The 22,235-nt window shown below is 40.4% G+C and overlaps 1 protein-coding gene across 2 annotated transcripts; it reads left to right on the forward strand.

Annotated features, from left to right (window-relative positions):
- The first annotated feature begins 1,511 nt into the window (after positions 1 to 1,511).
- Positions 1,512 to 13,002, forward strand: NDUFB4 (NADH:ubiquinone oxidoreductase subunit B4). 2 transcript variants are annotated; one of them, XM_043594266.1, is made up of 3 exons: positions 1,512 to 1,836; positions 6,455 to 6,601; positions 10,242 to 13,002. In XM_043594266.1, exons 1-3 carry the CDS (start codon positions 1,657 to 1,659, stop codon positions 10,323 to 10,325), a joined length of 411 nt encoding a protein of 136 aa, XP_043450201.1. In that variant the 5' UTR covers positions 1,512 to 1,656; the 3' UTR covers positions 10,326 to 13,002. The 2 variants fall into 2 exon arrangements, with proteins under 2 accessions (XP_043450201.1, XP_043450202.1); XM_043594267.1 differs by lacking the exon at positions 10,242 to 13,002 and adding an exon at positions 8,896 to 9,017 and having other exon boundaries at positions 1,519 to 1,836.
- Positions 13,003 to 22,235: the final 9,233 nt, after the last annotated feature.

Below are 22,235 nucleotides of genomic sequence, written 5' to 3' on the forward strand. Positions count from 1 at the left end.
CTTTCTCTCTCTTTCCCTCTCTCTTACCTTTATGAAGTCTTTTTAAAATGTTGCCATCTGTAGTCTTTGTACTCCTTTCTTCTTTCTTTTATCCTTTTGCGTGCCTTTTTCCCATATCAGTGTCTAATCTATAAACAAAATTTTGAAACACCTTTGAAAAAAAAAACCTCAGAACTCCTTTTATTCTCATTCCTTTAAAATTGAGTGTAAGCGATTTGTTTCAAATTTCTTTTTTCTACATTTCCTCAGCCTGCATTCTCATGAGCCTATTTTGCTCTAAATTCATTTGGACATTAAACTGCTTTGCAAATATTATCATATTCTGTCTTCTCTTTCTGTATGGACTGATTGTCAGCTCCTCAAAGACAACACCACGTCCTTCATTTCTTCTGCATTTCCCCCACTGAGCCTGGAAGATTGACTAAGACTCACTAGTGTGCAGTATGCTTCACGCAGTGGGTGCTTAATAAATGTTTTAAAAACAATATTAAAATGTTGAATAAATGTGACAGCAGTGCTGCTCATCACTTCAAATGCCAACACTTTCTAGGTCCCTTCTCTGCCTACCAACCATTTCCCAACATACCTATATGTCTTCAGACATTTCATCCAAGGTGAAGCTCTCTTTTGATCCAGCTTTCCTTGTCTGAGTTATGGAAATATTGTTTACATGCTTTCCCCTGAGGAGTACCTGACTGGTACCCAAAGACCCTGCTGTGCAACTTGAAGTTGCGTTTTCCCCTTGGTGATAGTGGGGAAAGGGGAAAGACAGTAGGGATGGAGGTTTCCCTTGGGTTACTTTTTTTTTTCTCCCTGAATCATCTTTCACATTAAGACACAATGCCTCTATGCATATTTTCGTATCTTGAAGGTATTTTTCATTCTTAGCACCTGAAGAGTGCTCAGGATTTTAGGTAAGGGGTATTTTAATCAAGATACTGTTTCTTCACGCGCTTTATTCAATATTTCATTTTTTAACGACTTACTAGTCAGGCAGGCAACATTTCTAACATCATTCTCCTATTCAACATTGTTTCGTGCCTAAGAAAAACACACCTTTTCTTACGTTGTACGGATCTAATGTGGTAACGTACAGAAAAGCTTATTCTCTTTTTTGGCAGAGGACATTGTGCTTTGCAAAGCACTTTGGCACCTCTCCATTATCTTATGTAATCCTCACAAAAGGTTTGTTAGGTAAACGGCATAGGGGTCATTACACAGGATGAGCAGGAGGAAAACTCACAGACGTTAAGTGACTTGTTCAAAGTCACACACCTTGGAGGGACCCACAGTGAAACAGGACTCTACTAGAGCCAGTCCCGTTTCCCGTGTCTGCCAGTCTCACACAGTTCAACTTCTCATAAAAAGCTCTGCTTTGAGAAAGGCTGCTAGGAAACAGCAGGCAACGAGCAACAGATTGTGGGTAGGTAGAAGGAGGAAGCGGGGGTGGGCGAAAAGAGCACACTGTGCATGCGCAGATCGCTATTCGGGCCCCAGGACCGCGAGGAAGGTTGCGGAAAGAAGCTGAGTTCTTTGTCTCGCTCTCTCGCCTACCTTCAGCTGACGCGCAAGCGCACTCCCGCTGGATGAAGGTCAGAATAAAGTGGGGGAGGGCCTCGGAGTCGCGCAGGCGCGCTTCTGTGCCGGACTGCCAAGATGTCGTTCCCCAAGTACCAGCCTTCGCGCCTGGCCACTCTACCCTCCACCCTCGACCCAGCCGAATACGACATATCTCCAGAAGCCCGGAAGGCGCAAGCCGAGCGGTTGGCCATAAGATCCCGACTTAAACGGGAGTACCTGCTTCAGTACAACGACCCCAGCCGCCGAGGGCTCATCGTGAGTCGGGGGCCGGCCGGGCGGGAATCAAGGGCCATAGAGTCCGGGCTGTCCCCTCCGACCGGGCAGCCCAGACCGGCCAAGGGAGACCCCGCAGCGGGGCGGCCACCGTTCCAATCCGTATCTTAGACATTGGCCCTTTTCCAGGCTCAGAGAGCAGGCCAACCCACTAGCCCTTTGACCTTGAGCGGAGAGCTTGGTGGTCTACAGGACGGTTCTCAGTTCACACCGGGCTGGGTTTGAATCCTGGCTTGCTCACTAAAGTGACACAACTCTGCTGCTTAGCCTCGGTTTTCCTGTCAGGAAAATGGGATTAATACAGCACTTCCTACTTTATGAGGCTGTGACGAGGATTAAATGAGACCAGGCACATCACCAGCCAACACATGACCGGGCTGTAATGAATGTAATGAGTGCTCAGAAAATGTGTTGTGTGTGTTATTATTTTTTTTTTTTAAAGCAGTTTTTCACCATTCAGTTCACAATTCATATCAATACTGCTCTCTCCTGATGGGAATGTAGTGATTTTTCAATTTATATATTTTAAAGACCCCAAAACTGCAGCTATTGAAGCTGTGGTCTTTGGATTCATATGCCAAGGCAGCACAAGTTGGCAAACTATGTGACCTTAGGCAATTTGCCTACTCTCTCCAAACGTTAATTTTCTGATCTTATGTGGGAATGGTAGTATACTCTTTATAAAGCCATTGTGAGGTTTAATGAAATAGTTTGTATAACATTCCAGGCACTTAATATATAACCAGTAGACTGATAGCTATTATTTAATGAGTGCACTTTTTGATAATTTTCTGTCCAAGAGCTGTTTAAATATGATGTCAAATATACTAAAAACAAAACAAAAAAAAACCCAAAACAAAAAAAAAACAAACCACTTTTCCCAACAGTTGCATTGGTGTTCTGTAGGACTTTTTGGAAGTTATGAGAATTGAAGGAAATTTAAATTGTGCAGGCACTATCTAAACCCTTTCCGAATATTCAAATGTCACAAGTATTCAGAATTAGTCCCTGTTATTAACCCGATTTTACAGATTGGAAGACAACATGGGAAGGACAAGTAGGTCATAGAGTGATACTCCCTTAGCAAGTGATAGAGCAGAATTTAAACCTTGATCTTTGTAACCCAAAACATCTGCTTAACCAGTTGGCTGTACCAATTCTAGTTAGAACTGGAGAAGAAGGTGTTTACTTGAGAAGGTGTGAAGAGAGACATTTGTTATTTACATACACAGGTGGGTTTGATGTGCCAGATAGGTGAAGTTTAAACCCCAGATTCTTTTTTCCAGTTCTGTGCCCTAGGACAGTTTCAATTTTGTCATATAAAAGAGACAGTAATACCTGCCTCATTGGTTGTTCTGTTAATTAAATAAATGAGTGCCTGGCACTTAATCATTTAGTGATCAATGCATGGAAATTCCTTGCCTAATCTTTAAGAATGATTGATTCAATGAACAAATAATTGCTGTAATAGGCTAGGCCCTGTGTTAGATGCTGAGGTGACAGTGTAGATTCCTGTCCTCATAGAGCTTTCTTTCCAGTGGGGCAGACAAGTAATAAACAGATTTAAAAACTAAATAATTTAGGGGCGCCTGGGTAGCTCAGTCAGTTAAGTGTCCGACTTTTGACCTGGGTTCACGTCATGATCTCATGGTTTGTGAGTTCTAGCTCCACATCAGGTTCTGCGCTGACAGTGTGGAGCCTGCTTGGGATTCTGTCTCTCCCTCCGACTGCCCCTCTCCTGCTTGCTCTTTGTCTCTCTCTCTCCCAAAATAAATACATAAACTTAAAAAAGTAAATCATTTAGCATGTTAGTGATAAGTGATAAGAAAAACAAAGCAAGGAAGGGAATTCGGAATGTGTGTATATAGTAGGGAGGGACAGCAGCTGAAATGTTAGGTATCCCTAGGGAAGGCCTTCCGTGGAAGGTGACATGAAGGAAGTGAGGTGACGGAGATAGCCACACAGCTCTCAGGGAAAGTAGCATTTTAGGTAGAGGGGACAGGTGTTGAGGTCCTTAGGAGTGTGCCTGGTTAGTTTCAAAAATACCGAAGAGACCATTGTGACTAAAGTGGAGAAAGGTGGAAGCAAAGTAGGAAGAGATGAGGTCAGAAAGGTACTTGGAACTAGATCACACCAAGAAGGACTTTTACTGAGTGAGTAATCTGCCCTTATACTTTAACTTCTCTCTGGTTGCTTACTTAAAAATACATTATGGAGGACAAGAGCAAGGAGTCTAGTTAGGAGGCTTTTGAGGTAATCTATCAGGGTTTTTTGGCAGTGTAGGTGGTAAGAAGTGGTGAATTATGAGTATGTATTGAAAGTAAAGCCAACCAGATTTGCTAGCAGATTGGATGTGAGGTGTAAGAGAGAGAAGGGTGAAGAATGACTCCAAGGTTTTTGACCTAAGTTATCAGAACAATGAAGTTGCTTTTTACCAACATAGAGAAGAATGTGAGAGGAGCAGGGATGGAGATGGAGTGGAACATTGGGAAATCAGTTTGGGATACATCACATTTGACATGCCTGTTAGACAACATGATAGTGTTGAGCAGGTAGTTGGATATTATGTCTGGAGTTCGGGGTAGAGGTCTGGGGAAGTAAAGTTTTGGGAGTCATCGGCCTATAGATGGATATTTAAAACCATGTGACAGGAGGAGCTCATCAAGGGAATGAATGTAGATGGAAAAGACGAGCAAAGGGGCGCTTGGGTGGCTCAGTCAGTGAAGTGTCCGACTCATCACTTCACCTCAGGTCATGATCCCACAGTTCTTAAGTTTGGCCCCCGAATGGGGCTCTGCACTGACAGTGTGGAGCCTGCTTGGGATTTTGTCTCTCCCTCTCTCTCTGCCCCTCCCCTGCTTGCTCTCTATCTCTCCCAAAATAAAAATAAACAAACAAAAGACCAGTAAGGTCTAAGGTCCAGTATTAAGCGTTTAGAGAAATAAGGACATAGAGAGCAAAAGAGACCAAGAGGGAATGGCCACAGGGTTTGGAGGAAAACCAGGCAGGTGTGTGTTCTGAAAGCCAAAAGAAATGATGTGAAGGATTGTTGACCATGTCAGATGCTGCTGATAGTTCTTTGGAGATAGAGTGGTGTCAAAGAAGGAAAACTATCTCCCATGGAATTGTTTTGGAACTTCTCTTAACAGTACCAGGCTCAATAAACTATGGTCATGGGGCTGTTGATGTTTTTATGAAATAAAATATCTGTTTCTGGAAGACTGATCTGACAGGTAAATATGTAGAGACGCGACTGGCAAATTGAGAATTCTGTTATGGGAGAATCATTCAAATACATTAATAGTAGAAGGGATAGATACAAGAATAGATATATTTATCCTTTCAGGTATTGACCTCAAACATCCCCTTAAACCTGTGTATATCTTGTGTCTTCACCTTTACTGTTTCTGCAGACATTTTGGTTTAAAAATGTATTTGTGGAAGATCCAGTTTAACTATTTTAATTCTACCAATCATGACTTCCTTGGCATTGTATAGGACCTTGAATGTTCTCCTTTAGTATTAAAGTTTTAAAGCTGATTTAATTTGCTTATTTTTAATCTGCCTATTAGTTAATTGGAGCAAATAATTTTTATAAAATCATTTGGGGATTTAGCTAATTAAGTTTAATTATGTGTTTGGGGCAGATTTGCTATCTTATATAGTTGTTCTAGTATAAATATATTAAAATGGGTAATTACTTTTTTTAAACCAAGACAGTCTGATTATTTTTTTTAACAACCTTGTCCTCACTACAAATTATTTTAATAGTGTTAAATGTAATATTTTTGCTTGTAAAATATCTGCCAAGTCAGCTTAAAGAAATTAAAGTTCAGAGTTAGCCTACCTCAGTCTTCACCTTCCTGCAATTTGTATGTAGCCTGGAAAGACAGGGCAGGTGGGGGGTAGCATTAGAAAGGGTCCTGGAAACAAAGTACAAAGCATGACAGAGCATATGAAATCAGTCCTCATCGGGAATACTGTGGTTCAGTTGGTCACACTTTAAGAACGACAATGAAGCTAAAAAAAAAAATCCAGAAAAGGAAAAAAAAAAAAAAGATCAAAGAGAAAAAAATGGCTTCTCTGACAGCTTAAAAAGATTAGGTTTCTTGGGGCAACTGGGTGACTCAGTTGGTTAAGCATCTGACTTCGGCTCAGGTCATGATCTCACCATTTGTGAGTTCGAGCCCTGTGTCGGGCTCTGTGCTGGCAGCTTGGAACCTGGAGCCTGCTTTGATTCTGTGTCTCCCTTCTCTTTGTCCCTTCCCGGCTCAAGCTCTTTCTCTCTCTCTCCCTCAAAAATAAATTTAAAAAAATAAAAGATTATATTTTTTAAATCTCAAATAAATAGAAAGCTGAAGGGTGATATAAGAATATTTTAAATTCTGAAGGATTTGGACAAGATCATCAGAGAGTTAATTCAACAAATACTAGAAATGAAAGGTCTTCCCCAAAGCTATTTAGGAATATTCAGGGCTTACCCTTAGCTGTGGTGGAGCACAAAAGGCATCTCCTGTCCTCCCCCACAAAAGTTTTGATGAGATTGTTTCTGTGTGGTCCTGCTTAAGTTCCTGTAACTTTTTGTTTTCATGAATTTCAGGAAGATCCTGCCTTGATTCGTTGGACCTATGCAAGATCAGCAAATATCTATCCCAATTTCAGACCCACTCCCAAGACCTCACTCTTAGGAGCTCTATTTGGAATTGGGCCCCTCTTCTTCTGGTTTTATGTTTTCAAAACTGACAGAGTAAGTATTGGGGCCTGATATTTACTTTCTGTGTGATTAGTTCCCCGGGCTGGCTGCAGCTCTTTCTCTTGTCCACTGCCACCAGCCTTCCTCCCATCTTAACCCCTCTACTCTTTTATCTTTATTCCTTTCCAGCAAGAGTTAAAAGAGAAAGTTTCGATTACATGTTTGGTTTTATTGCTTTATCGTTTCAACTCTTACTGAAATATACTTTACTAAAATTCATGATAGTCTCTGAGACTTTCAAATTTAATTTAATGGCTGCTCTAGAATATCAAGTAATAAGTTGGTCAGTTTAAATTTCTAAGACTTGAACTTAGAGCTCATGAAAGAGTTTTCCTGGTGTGTTTTAGATGATGTAAGGAAATTGTGCTGTGAATATTAAGTGAGAGAATACAGAAATAACTTTAAAAAGTTAATATAGAAGTTAAACTTTGCTATTTTGAATTACCTTTAGAAATTATCTTTGTGAATTTTTATATTTAGTTTTCTTAGTTCATCTGTTTTTAAAAGAGATGTTTATTTGGTTAAATATTAGCAGAATACATAAGTCATTTAGTGTGTTCCCTATTTGTATGAATTCTAGTTATGTTGGTCACATTTTTGTGAATTAATGTTAAAACTTCCTAATACCCTAACAAGAGGAAAGCAAAAGCAACCCGTGGTGGGAATCTGCCATCAGAGGCCATATGATCGCAGAGAAAGCCAAGCTTATCTTTGACAGCTAGTACTAGACCCCCCGGGAGGCCTCATGTTGCCATATAGACTGGAACCCACTCATCTAGCTCTGCCTTAAACTGGCCAGTCCACTCTCCTGTTAGACCTTATATATATTTTTTTGATTGATAAATTAACTGCTTCACAGAAAGGTAGGCCACACTTGCCCAGAAGGTGTTTGCATTTTGCTTTTGACATATGATTTTTAGTGGGGTAATAAAATGATTCCAACATGTGCACAGGATGTTTTTCTTTTCTTTTTTTTTTTTTTTTTTTTATGTTTATTTATTTTTGAGAGAGAGAGTGTGAACGTAAGCGGGAGAGGATCTGAAGCAGGCTCTGTGCTGAGAGCAGAGAGCCCAATGTGGGGCTCAAACTCACAAACTGTGAGATCATGACCTGAGCCAAAGTCAGATACTTAACCAACTGAGCCACGCGGGTGCCCCATCTATTTTTTTTTTTTATTTTTTTTAACGTTTATTTATTTTTGAGACAGAGACAGAGCATGAACCGGGGAGGGGCAGACAGAGAGGGAGACACAGAATCAGAAGCAGGCTCCAGGCTGTGAGCCATCAGCCCAGAGCCCGACGCGGGGCTCGAACTCACGGGCTGTGAGATCGTGACCTGAGCTGAAGTCGGACGCTTAACGGACTGAGCCACCCAGGCGTCCCTCTATTTTTTTTTTTTTTTTATGTTTATTTTTACTTTATTGAGAGAGAGGGAGAGGGAATCCCAAGCAGGCTCAGCGCTGTCAGTACAGAGCCTGACATAGGGCTTGGTCTCACAAACTGCAAGATCATGACCTGAGCGAAAACCAAAAGTCAAATGCTTAACCAACTGAGCCACCCAGTTTTTCAATAGGAATGTTTTTTCATTGTCCCTTTATTTCTTCAGACTGCTACTTCTTCCCTTATACAATGTGGGATGGGAATTAGCTTTGGAGTATTTAAGTCTTGTTTCAGAGTTGTACTGTGGGTTCTGCCAGAATACTTTGTTTTTTTGTTTGTTTTTGTATTTTCTAGTACTTTTTTGTTTGTTTATATATTTTGCAAAATGGTCACCAGAGTAAGTCTAGTTAACATCTGTCACCATACATAGTTACAAAAAACAATCTTTTTTCTTATAATGAGGACTTAAGAATAATTCTCTTAGCAACTTTCAAATATTCAATATAGTATTATTGACTGTAGTCACCATGCTGTACATTATATTCCCATGACTTATTTAGTTTGTGATTGGAAGTTTGTACCTTTTGATCCCCTTCACCCATTTTGCCCACTGCCCACCTCCTGCCTCTGTCACCTACCTGTGTGTTCTCTGTATCTATATGCTTGTACTTATGAAATTGCAAGATTTCATTCTTTTTTTTTTTTATTATGGCTGAATAGTATTCCATTGTATACATATACCATGTCTTTATTCATCCATTGATGGACACCGAGGTTGTTTCTGTATCTTGGCTGTTGTAAATAGTGTTTCAATGAACAGGGGTCAGAATGTGTTGTTTCTAATGCAGTTTTTTTTGTTTGTTTTTTGTTTTATTTGTTTGTTTGTTTGTTTGTTTTCTATCTCTGCAGGATAGGAAAGAAAAACTGATCCAGGAAGGAAAATTGGATCGAACATTTAGCATTTCATATTAAGTCTGGCAATGATGACTCTATGTATTATTGTTTAAATAAATCTCCTATTAATCATTAAATAGTTTCTCTTTCTTCCTATTACCTTAATTCAACAAATATTTGCTGTACATTGTATTATCCCTACTTTGTAAGAGTTCACAGTTTAATGAAGAAACAAATTCACGTTGATGCATGCAGTCATTCAGCAAATGAGTGTCTACTATGAGCCAGGCATTGTGCTCTGGTCCCAGAAGACAACAGTCAATAAGACAAGTTTAGGCCCTGTGCGTAAGGAGTACACTCTGACAACTGTTTTATTCCATTATTGTTATTTGAGAGCTCATTATATCTAGTACTACTTAGTAATCTAAACTCGTGTCTGGCTCCAGCCCCAGCGGTAAATGCAACAGAACAGTAACATCAATGTGGTAAAAAAAAGATATGACAGGGATTCAGGAAAGTGATATAGAAGCTCATGGAGAAACAATTCTGTCTAGGGAGATGGCATTTGATCAAGGCTCTGAAGATCACAGGGGCTAACAGGGCAAAACGGAAGCATTAAAGGGCAAGGTGTGTTGAGTATGGCTATATTGGGGACCATTGTAGGGTAAGAAGACAGAGTAGAGGCCACGCTGAGGAAGAGAAGTAAAATGGTTTAGCACATGGGCTTTGAAGGTTAGATTGGGGTCAGAACCCTAGCTCAAGCTGAACAGTTGAGTTGGAATACAAGGCCTCCTGTTACCCCAGCTCTAGCATGGAGATAGTAATGCCTACTTCCTCATAAGGTCATGAAGATAGAAATGAGATAACATAGTATTGCTCAATAAAATAAAGCTACATGCTTTATAGTTCAGTCTTGAAACAGTAGGGTGACAATTGGACCTATGAAGGCAGAGTAAGAAAGTGTTACAGGAAGAGCTTGCTCTTTAGGGCTGATTTACGTTAGTATATTGTTTTTAACTTTAAGAGCATATTCACAAGTCTTCTCATCTGAATCTTATATGAGTCTGGGGTACTCAGAAACACAGAACCTGAGAGACAAGCTTATGTGCAGGTTATATTAGGGAGTGATGTGAAAGAACAAGTAGGAGACTGGTAAGAGTGAAGCAGGGGTAGAAGGACAGCCCATCAGGTGTGTGTGATTGGCCTGTTGCCTCAGAGTAGCAGGCTTAATTCCACCAGGGACCTTGAGGAGCCCTGTGGAACGTACACAGAATGTGTACAAGGGAAAAATGAGTATCCATGAGCTGGTCCCCGAGTTGGTTGAGAGTTGTCTCACGCAGTTAATTCCCTTTCACTTCCAGGTATGGGTGTGCCTCAGAATGGCTGAGGGTGCTTACAGGCTTCTCACAGGAGGGGGAAGAAAACCTAGGGCAGGAAGCAAGTGATGTGCTGCACAGCTGAGGTGTCTTGTTGACAGTTCCACACCTGCAGGAGCTAGGAGCTGCAGCAGCAATTGGAGTAAAAAGACTGGCCAAGAGGAAATGAGGTAGGCACAAGAAGTAGACAATTTCCTTATCCACTCCATGCACTGCTTGGATCTGGGTGCACTTTAATCTGTAACATGTCATTCAGGGTGGTGGCTAGGTCCAATCTCAGCATAGGAGGGTTAGTGGAACAAGTTTCAGTCCTGCACTGTGGAAATGTCTGAAGCCATAACTGACATTCGTCATTTCCCTCCACCAAACTTTCTAGGTTTTCCCTCCTTGGCTATCACTTTAGACCGTCTAGATTGCTTGCTTGAAGGAGTCACTGGGTCCTTTATCTGCCAAGGCCAGAACCTTAGTTACTCCTGTATCATCAGGTCTTTGTTGAAGCAATTGCCTATTTACATTTATCCCTGGACATGGAAGCATCAAGAAGCACTAGTAAATCTGCATTCCAGATGTATCCCTTTAGGCCCCCATTGTGTAGCAGCTACCCTAGCTCCTTGTAATGAAAGTCATTTAGTGCTGCCAATATGGAAACCTTTTTTTTTTCCTTTTGTCCACTGTTTCCCAGGCACAAGAAGCCCCAAATTACCAGGAGATAGTTTCTGATTAAAGTGAAATCCTGTGATATTGTGATTTATAATAAGAAATACATATTTGGTCATTGTCCTCATTTCTGTCACAGAGCTTCTAAAACCCTGGGGATTTTCTGAGAGTTGTGTTAAAGGTGTCTTTTGTTATGTTAATGAGGCAAGTTTCGGACCACACCTAAGGCTGGGGTTGGTTGCCAAGAGAACCAACTGTGATTAGATGGTTGGAACTTGTAGTCCCCTTCCGTGACCTTGCATTTATATCCCTGCTCTGCCACTTGTGAAGTGACCTGGAAAGTATTTACATTCTCTGTGACTCAGTTTTCTTATCTTTAAAATAGATATACTAGTAATACTTACATTGTTATTAAACTCATTGAAGAGTTACTATTTACAAAGTATTTAGTATTTAGGGTAGTTCTATTTTTAACTTAAAAAAATTTTTTTTAATGTTTTATTTTATTTTTGAGAGACAGAGAGACACAGCATGAGTGGGGGAAGAGCAGAGAGAGAGGGAGACACAGAATCTGAAGCAGGCTCCAGGCTCTGAGCTGTCAGCACAGAGCCTGACTCAGGGCTTGAACCCACAAACTGTGAGATTATGACCTGAGAAGAGTCGGACACCTAACTGACTGAGCCACCCAGGTGCCCCCTATTTTTAACCTTTTGAGGAAATGTCATACTGTTTTCTACAGTGGGTATACCAGTTTGCATTCCTACCAACAGTGCAACAATTCCTTTTTCTCCACATCCTCACCAACACCTATTGTTACTTGTGTTTTTGATTTTCTCCATTCTGATAGGTGTGAGGTGATACCTCGCTGTAGTTTTGATTTACATATCCCTGATGATGAGTGATTTTGAGCATCTTTTCATTGTGTCTGTTGGCTATCAGGATGTCTTCTTTGGAAAAAATGTCTATTCATGTCTTCTGCCCATTTTTAAATTGGATTATTCATTTTGTGTGTGTTGAGTTTGATAAGTTCTTTATAGATTTTGGATACTAACCCTTTATTGGATATGTCATTTGTAAATATCTTCTCCCATTCCATAGGTTGCCTTTTAGTTTTGCTGATTGTAAAACATTTTTTTTTAACATTGAGAATTATTGAGCAATGTGTTCTTAAGAGTTTAATCAATTTCTAACTATTTCTCACTACCACAAACAATGCCCCAAATCACACCCAGAAGTGGTCTGCTGAGAATACCAATTGCTACCTCATCAGTGCTATAATGTTACCGTGTGTCTGACTGATGCAGCTGGCCGTGAGCACTGGGCACAGGAGCCTACACTGGTATTGCTGCCTCTGTTGGCCCAAAAGCTAAAGCTTGTTACAGCCACAGCCACCAGAAAAAGTTCCTCAAGGTTCCTGTATCTTCCCATCACTTGCTCCTGAAAAACTTCTTGTTGCAGGGGAGGGTGAAAAAGCAAGCATATGGCATGTTCAGCTTGAAAATGTGAGGCAGATATGGAATTCCCAAACATAAGAAAGTGGTTCAAATGCTGCGCAGCCAAAAATGACAAGGAACCAGAACAGATCATAAGGCCTTTATCACAGTTAAGGGCTTCATCCTAATGGCAATGGGAGCCACTGAAGGTATTAAGCAGGAGTAACCTCATTGGATTTGCATCCCTGGAAGATCATTTTGGATTCTGGAGGAGGAGGATCTCAGGGCAAGAAAGGCTAGAGGTTGACCAGTTGTCAGGCTGTTGTAAGACTTATGGCTAGAAATGATTTTCAATTTTTGAGACAAGCCCTCTCTGCAGAACAAAGCAGTTCCTACTAATCCCAGGATGACTCATTTGGATGTGAACTTGTCGAAAGCTTTATGAAAGTCTAAATATATTATCTCTATTAGTTCCCCTTTATGCACATGCTTGAGGAGCCAGTCTTAATAATTCCATATCCGTGTACATCATCCCTTCCTCTCTTTGGGACAATATTGCTTCTCTAACAGGCTGGTTTGTTTAAGTACTGTGTCTTTTTACCCTTTATTATGGACCCTGCCTGGTGAAAAATATTACATTCATGCTCTGATCCAAATCTCTTTGGGTCCATTTCCTGATTTATTTTCCTTTTTCTTTTTTCTCATTCCTGGTGGGCACTTGACAGTCTTCTCGTGACTTTGGGGAAGCTACAGAGTAATGGTTATTGCTACATTCTTCAAGATCATTAATGAAGTAATTGAGGATATTAGAGATCTGTACGAGAAACTATTTTGATCAAAGATGCATGATTTAAAGATATGGACAGCCCTTGAAAATTAGTAAATTATAAAATACCATAAATATATTAAAAGATTCGAGCTTTTCAAAATGTCTGCTGCTACTTTCTACCTTTGTATGAACAAATAGAATTTTATCATGTTTCTTAAAAAAAAATTTTTTTTTAATGTTTACTTTTGAGAGTGAGCGGAAGAGGGGCATAGAGAGTGGGAGACAGAGGATCCAAAGCAGCTCTGTGCTGACAGGAGAGAGCCTGGTGCGGGGCCCAAACTCACAAACCATGAGATCATGACCTGAGCTGAAGTTGGACACCTAACCAGCTGTGTCACCCAGGCGCCCTTATCATGTTTCTATTAGAGGATCCGTTTATACCAACAGTTATGATTGTAATCCTTCTACTAGTCTCCCCTCTGGCTGCCTTGTTTATTGCCATTTCCCCTTCTGCTGATATTCACTGTGGCCTGGAGGGACACTGATCCCTGTCATCTACGCTTCAACATTCCAAGAAAGTGCAGTGTGCATCGATCTCATCGCCAAGCTTCAGGATTTAAAAGATTAAAGTCAACCTAAAGTCTGACATCCAGTCATTTGAATATTGCTGGTGAAACATCTGAGATTTCTGGAGCAAACAAACTTACCATTAGAATTCAAGTTCTTAAAAAAAAAAAAGAATTCAAGTTCTTTTCCTCCATAATTACAAGGAGTATTATCTTAGCAGTTTTGAGTCAATTCTTTACTTCTATCATCAATTGCATTTAAATCATTCATCTCTTATTTGATAATTAGGCTCTAAAGAAAATGGGGAGTGGAAATGAGGAAGGAGGCAACTGGCTGAGTCTGCTCCAGAAATCAATGTAGGAGGGACTCAGGGGGTACCTGTCTGATATGAAATTGTTGTGAGTAGGAGGAGAAGGTGAAGGAACTTCTCTTGAAACTACATCTGCACAGGTAAGCACATTTTTTTCTACTTATTTTCATAACTTAAGAAAACAAAGTTTGCTAGAGAGGGTTTTATTTATGCTTTATATAGGATGGAGACAGCATCAAAGAGTGTTACTATTTTAAAAAAGTGTTTTTGAAGTTTATTTATTTATCCTGAGAGAGACACAGACAGTGTGAGTTGGGGAGGGGCAGAGAGAGAGGGAGAGGGAGAATCCCAAGCAGGCTCCACACTGACAGTGTAGGCCCAATGCAGGGCTTGAACTCACAAAACCGAGAGATTATGACCTGAGCTGAAACCAAGAGTTGGACAATTAACTGACTGAGCCACCCAGGCACCCTGAGTGTTACTATTTTTTTATGAAGTGACTTGGATGAGGGTAGATGGAGATAAGGGTGGCCAACTACCCTGCAGCTATCTATTAGAAACTGGATAGGCAGCTTCTCCTTCGAAATCATGCTCTAGAGAAGGGGTGGCACAGAAGTGTTTGGTCCTATCAGGACCTTTGGGAGGAGACATGGTGCAGGCTGCAAGGAGAATGAGCTGCTGTTGGTCTGCAGGTTCTAGGGATGGTTGGTTTCCTGGAGCCACAGGGGTGAAGGAGCCTGTGTCTACTGAATTCTAGTAGGACATTGGCTGTCAGGTCTCCTCTGAATTGATCACTTCACTGAGCTCAGTCATGTACTAAGCATTGAGGATACTTATATAATAAAGATACAGCTCCTTATTGGAGGAATGAACAATGGAGAAAAACAATTATAGCAGCCAACACTTAATTAAACTTTTGCTTGTGTTCTAGTCACTAAGTTAAAGTTAGGGCTTTACACGTCTCACTGCATGCCTTAAAATTCCCCATGATGCAGAGGGATTTAGAGAGGTTAACTAATTTGCTTGTGTCCTCTAGCTAATAAGGGCTGAGTCAGAACTTAAATCTGGGCAGGCTGACTCCAGAGGGCATATCTTTAACCATTCTTTGGACAGGATAAAGACTGACGCTGTGTGGAGTCCAGTACTGAGAAAGAATACCTAACCCAGCCTGGAGGGTTCAAGAGGTGGCATCTTTAAGAGTAGAGACTGCCACTTGCACCTTTAGATTTTCTAGCACATCCACAGGTATATAGAATGTTAGAGCCAGAAAAATCTTTAAAGATCTGCTAGTCTCACAGCCTAATTCTATAGGAAAGATTTTGACAGGAGAAATGATTTGTCCGTTTCTTCAAGAAATCCTAATTTGAGGATTAGAAATCTAATGCTTTTTTTCTTTTTCTTTTAAAATTTTTATTTAAATTCTAGTTTGTTAACCTACAGTGCAATATTGGTTTCAGGTGTAGAATTCAGTGATTCATCACTTACATATAATACCCAGTGTTCATCACAAGTGCCCTCTTTTGTACCCATCACCCATTTAGCCCATCCCGCCCCCCAACCTCCCTCCATCAAACCTCAGTTTGTTCTCTATAGTTAAGAGTCTCTTATGGTTTGTTTCTCTTTTTTTCCCCCTTCCCATATGTTCATGTTTTGTTTCTTAAATTCCACATATGACTGAAATGATACGGTGTTTGTCTTTCTCTGAGTGACTTATTTTGCTTAGCATAATACATGTTAGCTCTATCCACATCATTGCAAATGGCAAGACTTCATTCCTTTTTATGGCTGACTAATATTCATATATATATATATATGTGTACATATATATATATACACACACACACATACATACGTACTTACATACAGACATACACATACACACCCCATGTCTTCTTTATCCATTCATCAGTTGATGGATGCATGGACATTTGGACTCTTTCCATAATTTGGCTATTGTTGATAATGCTACTACAAACATTGAGGTGCATGTACCCCATCAAATCTGTATTTTTGTATCCTTTGGGTTACCTAGTAGTGCAATTACTGAATCATAGGGTAATTCTGTTCTTAACTTTTTGAGGAACCTCCATACTGTTTTCCAGAGTGGCTGCATCAGTTTGCATTTCCACCAACAGTGTTAAGGGGGCTCCCCTTACTTTCTCCACATCCTTGCCAATACTTGTTTCTTTTGTTGTTAATTTTAGCCATTCTGATAGGTGTGAGGATTTCTTCTTTGGAAAATGTCTATTCATGTCTTCTGCCCAGTTCTTCACTGGATCATTTGGTTTTTTAGGTATGGAGTTTGATAAGGTCTTTATATATTTTGGATACTAACCCTTTATCAGATATGTCATTTGCAAATATCTTCTTCCATTCTGTAGGCTGCCTTTTATTTTTGTTGATTGTTTTCTTCACTTTGCAGAAGTTTTTTATCTTGATGAGGTCCCAATAGTTCATTTTACTTTTGTTTCCCTTGCCTTCAGAGACGTGTCTAGTGAGAAGCTGCTCCAGCTGAGGTCAAAGAGGTTGCTGCCTGAGTTCTCCTGTAGTCTTTTGATGGTTTCCTGTCTCACATTTAGGTCTGTCATCCATTTTGAATGGTGTAAGAAAGTGGTCCAGTTTCATTCTTTTCCATGTTGCTATCCAGTTTTCCCAACATTTTATTTGTTGAAGAGACTGTCTTTTTTTTCATTGGATATTCTTTCCTACTCTGTTGAAGATTAGTTGGCCATATAGTTGTGTATCCAGTTCTGGGTTTTCTATTCTGTTCCATTGATCCATGTGTCTGTTTTTTTGCCAGACAATATGGTACTGGCACAAAAACAGGAGGCTAGGTTTTGATTAAGAACACTGGCTCTGATTGTCCATGTCACCTGTTTGTGATGAAAAATGAGACTTGGGATAATTGAAACAGTTGCTCACCAACCTACTATTTGTACTTCATACAAACAGAAGACTTGATAAGGTATATTAATAAGGATGTATTTGGAGGAATCAGGCAGATGTTTGGAGCATTTCCTGTATAAAGCAAATATTCGCAGATTTGTCTCTTGTGGCTGTGAGAGTGAAGATGTTAGGTTCAAACCCAATGCCTTCTGTATTGTTCTTGCTGGATTCCCACAGGAAGGTATCCCTGACAGGCACCAGCTTGCCCACCAACACCCAATAGCCCTCCTTTCCTTCTGATAGAACCCCAATTTGTACAGGAGGTTGCTGGAATTCCCTTTTTCTCAGGCAAGGTGTACATGATCCCAGCTCCAGGGAATGAATTGGGGATTGTTCTAAGTGTGGACATGGGACCCAGTTCTGTGCATAAGACATAAGGAGGATCTGCAGGGGAGGGCTTCCTTTCCCAAATAAAAAGGAATTTCCCAAGGAGAAATCCTTTCTGTTCCTTCCCCCTTTTGCTTTCTTCTTTTCCTCTGACCAATAACATGGATATGAGGCCTAGAAATGGAATGAAGATAAAACAATTTGCCAAAAATAGTGGAGCGGAAAAGCAGAATGAACTTGGGTCTAGGATCACTTCATGTCCTGACCTGCCAACCTCAGACTTCTTTTATACGATAAAGTCCTAGTTGTTAAGCTAATGCTAGATTTTCAGTTTTGCAGGTTTTTTTTTTTTTTACAGTTGAATGCACTCTTAATTGATACCATGTCTTTTTATTAAGAGAAGTCATATCCTAAAGTACACCTGTCCTTCAGGTTTTAATTTTATTCATAGGATCCAAAATAAAGGTAGTAAATGCTTGTGAATGAGCAAAACTGCCCCATCTGTTAAATTTCTTTTCCAGGGAATGTATAGAATTGCATACATTTGGTTTTTACAAGGTATCACTGTTGATAGTGCTGTGGTGAGTTGTGTCGAAGTTTCTGATATCATTACAGATTTATTTATTTGTTAAATTTGTTTATTTATTTGTAAGTAAGTAACCTCTCCATCCAACGTGGGGCTCAAACTCACAACCCTGAGATCTAGAGTCCATGCTTTTCTGACTGAGCCAGCCAGGCGCCCTATCATTTTGCATTTAAAAAAACTGAGAATATGGGGCGCCTGGGTGGCGCAGTCGGTTAAGCGTCCGACTTCAGCCAGGTCACGATCTCGCGGTCTGCGAGTTCGAACCCCGCGTCGGGCTCTGGGCTGATGGCTCAGAGCCTGGAGCCTGTTTCTGATTCTGTGTCTCCCTCTCTCTCTGCCCCTCCCCCGTTCATGCTCTGTCTCTCTCTGTCCCAAAAATAAATAAACTTTGAAAAAAAAAATTAAAAATAAAAAAAAAAATAAAAAAACTGAGAATAGGCTAATTAGAGTCCCAAAGGCCTACATGATTAGTTAAGATTCCTCCAGGAAAAGCTCTGTAGCTAGTCATATGCAAACTACTTACATCAAAGTGTAGATTCTGTCTTAACTTTCACTTTAATTGAGCTATTAATATGCACTGTTGAGATCTTAAATTGAGCTTTAATAAGGTTTTCATGTTTCAAAACCTAGAAGATGTCAAAAAGGAGGTGGTACTTCTAAATTTTCTACACTTTGGGCTTCTGTTACTTACTGCATTAGAATCATCAGCTATATGCTTGTTTATTTAGTGACAAGGACCTTGGCTTACTCATTCCAGCGTCACCTGCAGTACGTGGCACAACAGCCTCATTGAGGCAGGAATGAATAAGTATTCACTGAGTCACAGTAGCGACAATAGCCACTAACAATAATAATTGCTAATATTTCCTTATGCTCACCGTGCGCCAAGATTAGTGTGGGTGCCTTCAGTGCATGGTTTTATTTCACCCCCACCAAATCTTGTGAAACAGGTAATTTCCTTCATTCAAATGAGGAAGGGAAGGCTTAGAGAGGTTAAGTTACTTGCTCAAACTTATTCAGCACGGTCTTGAGTCCAGAGTCTTGGATTCCTTATGAAGAAGTATCTATATTTTACAGTCGAGGAAACAGCAGCTCAGAGAAGTTAAGTAGCTTGGTCAGGATCACACAGCTCATAAGTGGTAGAGCCTGGATTTGAACCCAGTCTTGTTCTAGCATCTGTTCTCTTAACTATGCACTACACTGGCATGCCTCAGATTTTTGATGCAATTATATAAAGTTGGTTATGTGAAATTGAAGGCTAGTTGATCAGTAATTAAAGGTCAGCATTCAAGCCTTTTTTTTTTTTTTTTTTTTTTTTGTAGTAGTAGTAAGATATCTTTCCAAGACAGAACTTCTTTCAAATCCATAGTGATAACTTTTTTGTCACTCTGGTACAGAAACTACACATTAACTTCTAACTTACAAAGAATTTACATCTAGGCCTTAGGTTTCCTAACTCCTCTCTTTCCCACACTCTTCCTGTGTCCCACCTGGGTACCAAATTTCACTCTTTCTGGAGGGAGTCAGTGGCCCTTCTCACCACTGCATTTGAAGGCTCCTTTCCTTCCTGGGTAATACCTCCAACACAGCCCATGCCCTCCCCCCGCCTTTTTTTTTTTTTTTTTTTTTTAATTTTTTTTTTTCAACGTTTATTTTTTTTGGGACAGAGAGAGACAGAGCATGAATGGGGGAGGGGCAGAGAGAGAGGGAGACACAGAATCAGAAACAGGCTCCAGGCTCTGAGCCATCAGCCCAGAGCCTGACGCGGGGCTCGAACTCCCGGACCGCGAGATCGTGACCTGGCTGAAGTCGGACGCTTAACCGACTGCGCCACCCAGGCGCCCCCCCCGCCCCCCGCCTTTTTTTTGAGCAAAGTAATAGAATTTATTGAGAGAAAGTGTAAAGCTCTCAAGAGTGAGAGGGCTCCCAACTGGGTTGCCGCTGGGGATTTCTGTCCCTGGCTTTTTATTGGGACCTTATCAGAAAGTCTGTGAGAATCCACACATGGCACCTAGCCCAGTCAGGTCTGGAACACGTTTATCTTATCCTCTTTATTCCCCAAACTCCACTGCCACTGCCTCTTCTTCAGTCGTGCACTTGTAGCTGCATCCTGCCTCCCTGAAGTTCCCTTATCTCCTTTTCTAATGTAACCCTTTCCCTACTCATTCCTCCCCCTGGAATAGGGCCTCTAACTGCTGTTAGGCAACAGGGACGATGACCAGCTGGCTTCTTCAAGCTGACAAGGGATGGTGTAGGGGTATGGCAGTCTAAGTTTAAGGGTTGGTCAGTCGAGTGGCCCAAGGTATGGTTCCACAGGAAGCCTGACAGGCAGCAGGTGACACAAACATCAGCAGACACAAAGACTTATTCTGTTTACTGGGAGATTTAGGGATATTTTTCACCTTAATTCTTCTCTTCCTTTCAATCTAGGAAGCCCTGATTCAGACCAGGATCTAAGGTTGGAAACAGAAGGTGTTTTATTTTTTTAAATTTTTTTTTTAACGTTTATTTATTTTTGAGACAGAGAGAGACAGAGCATGAACAGGGGAGGGGCAGAGAGAGAGGGAGACACAGAATCTGAAACAGGCTGCAGGCTCTGAGCGGTCAGCACAGAGCCCGACGTGGGGCTCGAACTCACGGACCGTGAGATCATGACCTGAGCCGAAGTCGGACGCTTAACCAACCAAGCCACCCAAGCACCCCCAGAAGGTGTTTTAGATACTAATCTTAAGGTAGTTTCCAAAACAGTGGTCCTTAGCCTTGCCTGTGCATTGGAATTGCTTGAGGAGTTTAAAAAAAAATTCTCATTTGGGGGTAAGAATATACAATGGGAAAAAGACAATCCCTTCAACAAATGGTGCTGGACATTGTCAACAAATTGGACATGCCAAAGAATGAAACTGGACCACTTTCTTATACCATGCACAAATATAAACTCAAAATGGATTAAGGACCTAAATGTGAGACCTGAAACCATAAAAATCCTAGAAGAGAGCACAGGCGGTAATTTCTTTGACATCAGCTATAGCACCATTTTTCTAGAAATGCCTCCTGAGGCAAGGGAAACAAAAGCAAAAATGAACTATTGAAACTACATCAAAATAAAAAATCTTCTGCACAGCAAAGGAAACAACCAACAAAATTAAGACAACCTACGGAGGGATGTTTAGGTGGCTCAGCTGACTCTTGATTTTGGCTCAGGTCATTTTCTCATGGTTTGTGGGATCGAACCCCATGTCAGGATCTGTGCTGACAGCACAGAGCCTGCTGGGGATTCTCCTCTCACTCTATCTCTCAAAAAGAAATAAATAAACAACAACAAAAAAAATCACTTAAAAAAAAAAGACAACCTATGGAATGGGAGAAGATATTTGCAAATGTCTTATCTGATAAAAGGTTAGTATCCAAAATATATAAAGAACCGATACAGGTCAACACCCAAAAAACAAATAATCCAATTTAGAAATGGACAGAAGACATGAACAGTCATCTCTCCAAATAAGATATCCAGATAGCCAATAGACACATGAAAAGATGCTCAACATCACTTATCATCAGGGAAATACAAATTTGAGATATCACCTCACACCTGTCAGAATGGCTAAAATCAACAACACAAGAAACAAGTGTTGGTGAGGCTGTAGAGAAAAAGGAACCCTGGTACACTGTTGGTGAGAATGTAAACTGGTACAACCAGTGTGGAAAACAATATGTAGGCTCCTCAAAAAGTTAGAAATAGAACTACCCTACGATCCAGTAATTGCACTACTAGGTATTTACCTAAAAAATAAGAAAACACTAATTTGAAAGGATATATGCACCCCTATGTTTATTGCAGCATTATTTACAATAGCCAAGATATAGAAGCAGTCCTAGTGTCCAATGATAGATGAATGGATAAAGAAGATGTAGTGTATATACAAAATGAAATATTATTCAGCCATAAAAAGGAATGAAGTCTTCCCATTTGCAATGACATGGAGGGAGCTAGAGAGTATAATTCTAAGTGAAGTAAGTCAGTCAGAGAAAGGCAAAGCCCATAAGATTTCACTCCTATGTGGAATTTAAGAAACCAAACAAATGAACAAATAAAAAAATTAAAAAGACAAATTCAAAAACAGGCTCTTAACTATAGAGAACAAACTGATGGTTACCAGGGGGAAGGAGGTGAAATAGGTGATGGGGTGGGGGGAGTAAGAGCACATTTATCATGATGAGCACTGAGTAATGTATAGAATTGTTGAATCACTTTGTCATATACCTGAAACTAATATAACACTGTATGTTAACTTTATTGGAATGAAAATAAAAAACTTAAAACAAAAAATAACTTAACAAAATTCATTGGCGCTCTATCCTCACTATTCCCAACTTAGTTGATCTG

Source organism: Prionailurus bengalensis, chromosome C2 (genome assembly GCF_016509475.1).
Source record: "Prionailurus bengalensis isolate Pbe53 chromosome C2, Fcat_Pben_1.1_paternal_pri, whole genome shotgun sequence".
In the NCBI taxonomy this organism is placed as follows: domain Eukaryota; kingdom Metazoa; phylum Chordata; class Mammalia; order Carnivora; family Felidae; genus Prionailurus; species Prionailurus bengalensis.